General features: G+C 36.4%; 1 protein-coding gene across 1 annotated transcript; it reads right to left on the bottom strand.

The window, feature by feature from the left end:
- Window positions 1-1,100: 1,100 nt before the first annotated feature.
- On the bottom strand, window positions 1,101-4,242 carry LOC104071338 (selenoprotein K; the record flags this gene model as incomplete). Its single annotated transcript, XM_009586353.1, has 4 exons — window positions 1,101-1,400; window positions 2,528-2,620; window positions 3,303-3,383; window positions 4,152-4,242. Coding segments are annotated over 3 exons (260 nt in total), but the record flags the coding sequence as incomplete, so codon positions are not given.
- Window positions 4,243-4,727: the final 485 nt, after the last annotated feature.

The following is a 4,727-nucleotide window of genomic DNA, read 5'->3' as shown; positions in this document are numbered from 1 at the left end:
GGCTGGAGGAAGGGCAATACAAGTCCTCCGATCAACTTAAAAATACTGTCTGTAAAAAATATCATAGTACAGCTGATACAGGCGTGATACACCTGTGAAGAACTAACGATGACCGGCCTACCTGTACGCACCTGATCTGTGGGCGGGAAGCTCCTTTATGAAGATGTGACGTTTGAGTGGAGCTGAGGAAGGTATGTGTATTAGACCGAAGGCTGCTGTTACACAGCAAGTTGAGAAGACAGTAACTTTGTGCCGGGTAGTGTAGCAAGAGTGGGAGCCACCGCAGGGGGTGATTTCACCATAACTAGCTGCCAAAAGCCAGCTAATTAGTAGATGCTTATGTTAACCAAGGGGCATTGCTGGATGTTATAATTTCCTGCTCAAGAGACTATTACAGAGGTTCAAGTAAAAAAATCTGCAGTGGCACCTTGTAAAAGATAATTCAATCTGGATTCTTGGCAGCTAATCTTTTCTCAAATAGACACAGCCCTCTCCAACGGAACAAAAAAACCCAAACCCCCCACAAAACCCAAGAACAACAATAAGAAACCCTCATCCTGAAATGGGGTAAATTAGTTTAAAAGGTAGTTACTGTTTGGCAGAAAATAACTCTTCTGTGTTAATACTCTGTATTTGAGTTCACTACCTTTTCTTCCTGTAATAAAGCCTAATTTTATTGGAAAAAAAAGTCTTACCAAAATTTGTACAGCAAATAGCCTTATACATTTGAGTAAGTTTATAATGGAGAAGGAAGTTGTTTCAAGAGGTACTTATAAAACAGGCATGTTATAAAACCCATTATGGGCCTTAAGGAAGCGAGTTTGTAAAAGGCAAGGATTATAAAACAAAGTAATTTGTAACTTGCATTTTAAAAGTGTTTTTAGAGTATCATTACCATCATAAAAATACAGCAAGGTACAGAATGTTACTACTGACAAAAATAGAGTAAATACAAAACCTATTAGGAAGCACTGCTTTAAGTTTGACTCTTGAGGGACCTTCTGTATCAAATAAAATATGTATTCTTCCTCTTTTGAACAGAAAAGGGCTTACTGTACTTCAGACAATTTTTTTTTTTTTAAATTATGAGAAAGTCAGCCTTCTGACAAGCCAAATATAATTTACTCATTACTTTGCAACTACAGTAAAATGTTCAGGAACTATACAAAGACTTTAGACAGTAAACACGTATTTAATAAAACTGCGGTTCAGTTACACTGGATCCTTGAAGAAGGAGTTCCCAGTACAACTTCATTGATCTGCTTGTATCACAGAACAGCTTCCAGTTAGACATACACATTCACAACATTCAAACTCATTTGGTCCACCACTAAACTCCTCTTCCCTTTCATCTTGCAAACGTGCATGCTCTCTTGCCTGCCTCTTCAGCAGGCATTTACCTAAAAAATAAAGTAATTACAGTACACTGGAAGACAAGAAGGTATTTCTTTCCGAGATAAAATTATGTAAGTAACAATTTTAAATAAAACTGTTTTTAATTTAGCTAAATGAGACATGCTAAAGGCTCACAAACTTCTATTTCTGAGCAGATTACACATTGCCATTATTACCCAAAAGCTTCCCCACAGCCTTTGCTGGCCTCATGTCTAGTTGAAAAGAAAAAACCATCCAAATGAAGAAAAAAATAATGGGAAGAAGCTTATCCTTTTTCCAGGGAACTGAAATACTGGTGTATGTGCTTTTTGGAATATGAACTTTTTCCTATAAGATTTACAGGTATTAATCACCTGCATGTGTTTTTTTTTCTTGTAACTTTTTGTTATGGTAACAATGGGGAGTGATTCATGAAAAAGAAAAAGGACTGTTTATTTAAGTCTTAAAGTAAATTAAACCATACTATATATACATTCAGTTTTAGATGAAACTCCCACCAGCCAAAGTAATTAATGAAACAGAATTAAAGTTCAGGCAGCTGTAAGAAATTCAAAGACCAGGGCTTTTGTAATGGTTTTTGCCCCCCCTTTTTAAGCAATTCTGATTTTTATGCTGTACTAGAATTCAACATTTGCATAGCTGTATCACTGTGACAGGAAAAAAAAATATTTTTACTAATAGCTATTCAACAACTTCATTAATTTTTCTTCTTTTCTATTGATAAGTATGTACTTTAAACAAAAAAACCTCACATGTCCCAAGATAACTATTACAAATGTGAAGTTTCAGTCACTACTGATCTGGACAGGACTTTTAATTAGCAGCCAAAAAAGATGAAAAGTTCTAAATAGTTTTTTTTATCAGCTGTGTTCAGAAATCTTTGCTACACTTTGTATATCCACTTCTATGCAATTAAAAGTAGAAGCTCACCATTTCTGAGCCAAAACCTTTTAACCCCCCCCCCCCGCCTTTTTTCCCCCTTTACTGAAAGTATCTAACTTTGATTCTCTTCCTGTTATGGTAATTTTTGCAAAAGGAGGACAAACCACTCCATTCTACCTTAACCTTCAATTATCATTGTTATTTAAAAAAAAAAAAAGTTCAAAACAAGATACAGCAGATTTGAAATTACCTTCCTCATCCACCTCCAGCCATTGGTGGTGGACTGGGGCCTCCACCCCAGTGATTTATTCGACCCATCCTTCGGCGAGGATGTGCTGGAGGCCTGAAAAGAAAGCAAGGAAAACAACATCTATTCAATCGGCATTAAATTGTTAAACTAGAAATATAAGAACACTGTCTCTAAATGATAGTAATTAGAAAGTTAGAATCTCTGGAAAAGTTGTTTGGGTTTCATGTGAAAAAGCTTTTAAAAAAAAAAAGAAACACAATCCCACTTTCACAAAAATTCTCTTATGCAAACTGTTCTAATTACTCCTGTCTCACAAGAAAAAGCTACAGCTAACTGAGGCTTTTATGCAGTCCTACAAAAAAGTTAGGCAAACCATTAAGAACAAACACAGTAGCTATGGTGTTTATAGAAATTATATCCCTGTAACAAAGTGTTTTGCTTTATCTGTAGGTAATCTAATACATTAAATGACTGATTTAATGTAAATCAAATGCTGAGTATAAGCAAGTCTAACAAAAAAAGAATTTCAACTAAGATGCATATTGTCTATTAGGCAGGTTTGAAAAATTGTTTCAGTGGGTGTTAGACTATACTGTTATTACAGTTATCCAAAGCTATGTATTGTTATGAAAGAGTTTCAGACAAAATACCGCAGATAAACAACATTTTAGTCTTCTTACATGATCCGATTCAATGCAAATCACAACTGTAGTCTGAATATATTATGTAATTTTGCTAAGATAGGAAAAAAAAAAATCAGAGTATGAAAAAATACCCTCTTCCGTCATTGTATCCTGAATAGGAGGAAGATGTGTAGCCTCTTCTTCTCAAATCTGGTTGAATAATGCTCTGGAAACTGAAAAATAAAACAGGAGTTAGGTGAATTGATTGCTAGATAGAGTTTCTGAATTTTTTGATTGCAAGATAAGAAATGGGCTGAAAATAAGTAGTGTTCAGGAATGAACAGTGTATCTTCTCAAGGTTACTGTTGTTTAATAAATCTTTGTAATTTTTCTTCATACGAAGATAAAATCTGAAGTAATTCCAAATTACAGTTAGGCTCAAATAATAAAATCTATTTTTTCTGCTAAACTAAGTGCAAGAAATGCATAAAGTATAAACCTGTAACTGAAATAATGAAGGACTGTTGAATGCATCTAAAGAAATTTTTGTTTCTTAACCGGCTTTGATCTGGGGCTATAAATTTGTGACTACTGCTGTTTGATTATTTTTACATAGCCAGAATCTACTGTCACCAGCAGAAATTCTCCAAATATCATCTTAATTATTTTATCAGCTTTTAGAAATTAGCTGTTTAACAAAAGTATATGCTTTTTCTTTTTGCAGTATTAAAATGCAAGAAATGTAAGAAAACTCATTTGAACTGCTAGTAAGTTATCATCACTTTTCATATAGTTTTCTTTTTATTAAATATATTATAGTGCTTAATAACCAAAGCCACATAGTCATAGTAAAGCATTCATACATATTTTGGGGACAGTAGATATGGAATGCTGAAGAGTAAATCTAGTATTTTTATTGTTGTGTGACTGATAGCACTGAGTAGCTTCTACCTATGGCAAATATAAAATAAAGCTTATCAAAAGAATTAATTTCTACTTACAACAGAACCACAAAATCTGCTATCGACCAGAAGAAATCTGTTATAGATGACAAACGCCAAGGTGCCCGACTCTGGTTATCCAAAACCTGTCCTGTGAGGTATCAAGATACAAAACATCTAGTGACGTTGTGTGTGACACTGTACAGTATATCACATAAAAACACATCTGCTGAGTCCAGAATTTGCAAACAGGATGGAGAAACTACACTTCGTGGGCCACAGCAGCAAGTTCCATTCCCCACAGGGTGTTGTCCAAGTACTTGAACTAATGGGGTCACCACCACCAGACACACGCTGGGTCCAGGTAAACCTACCAGAAACACCAGCACAGTCCCCTTCCCTGTACGCGGTTAAGCTGCTTCTCCGTTACGCTCCCGATATACGCAGAACACGCTTCGACTTTTCCAAGTCCTTAAAAACCGTAGAAGCGCGGGGGGCTCACATCCAGGCCGCAGAGAAGCGCCTGGATGTGGGCTTGATCTGGTAGCGGCAGCGGGCGAGACGTGCTGCTCGCTCAGGGCGGAGCGCCGGGCTCTGCCGGGCCGCGGGGGCAGCGCTCTGTCCAGCGCAGGCCCG

This window comes from Fulmarus glacialis, unplaced genomic scaffold (assembly GCF_000690835.1).
Source record: "Fulmarus glacialis isolate BGI_N327 unplaced genomic scaffold, ASM69083v1 C14181083, whole genome shotgun sequence".
In the NCBI taxonomy this organism is placed as follows: Eukaryota; Metazoa; Chordata; class Aves; order Procellariiformes; family Procellariidae; genus Fulmarus; species Fulmarus glacialis.
The sequence above is the reverse complement of the archived record's forward strand: the minus strand, read 5'-3'. Positions and strand labels throughout refer to the sequence as shown.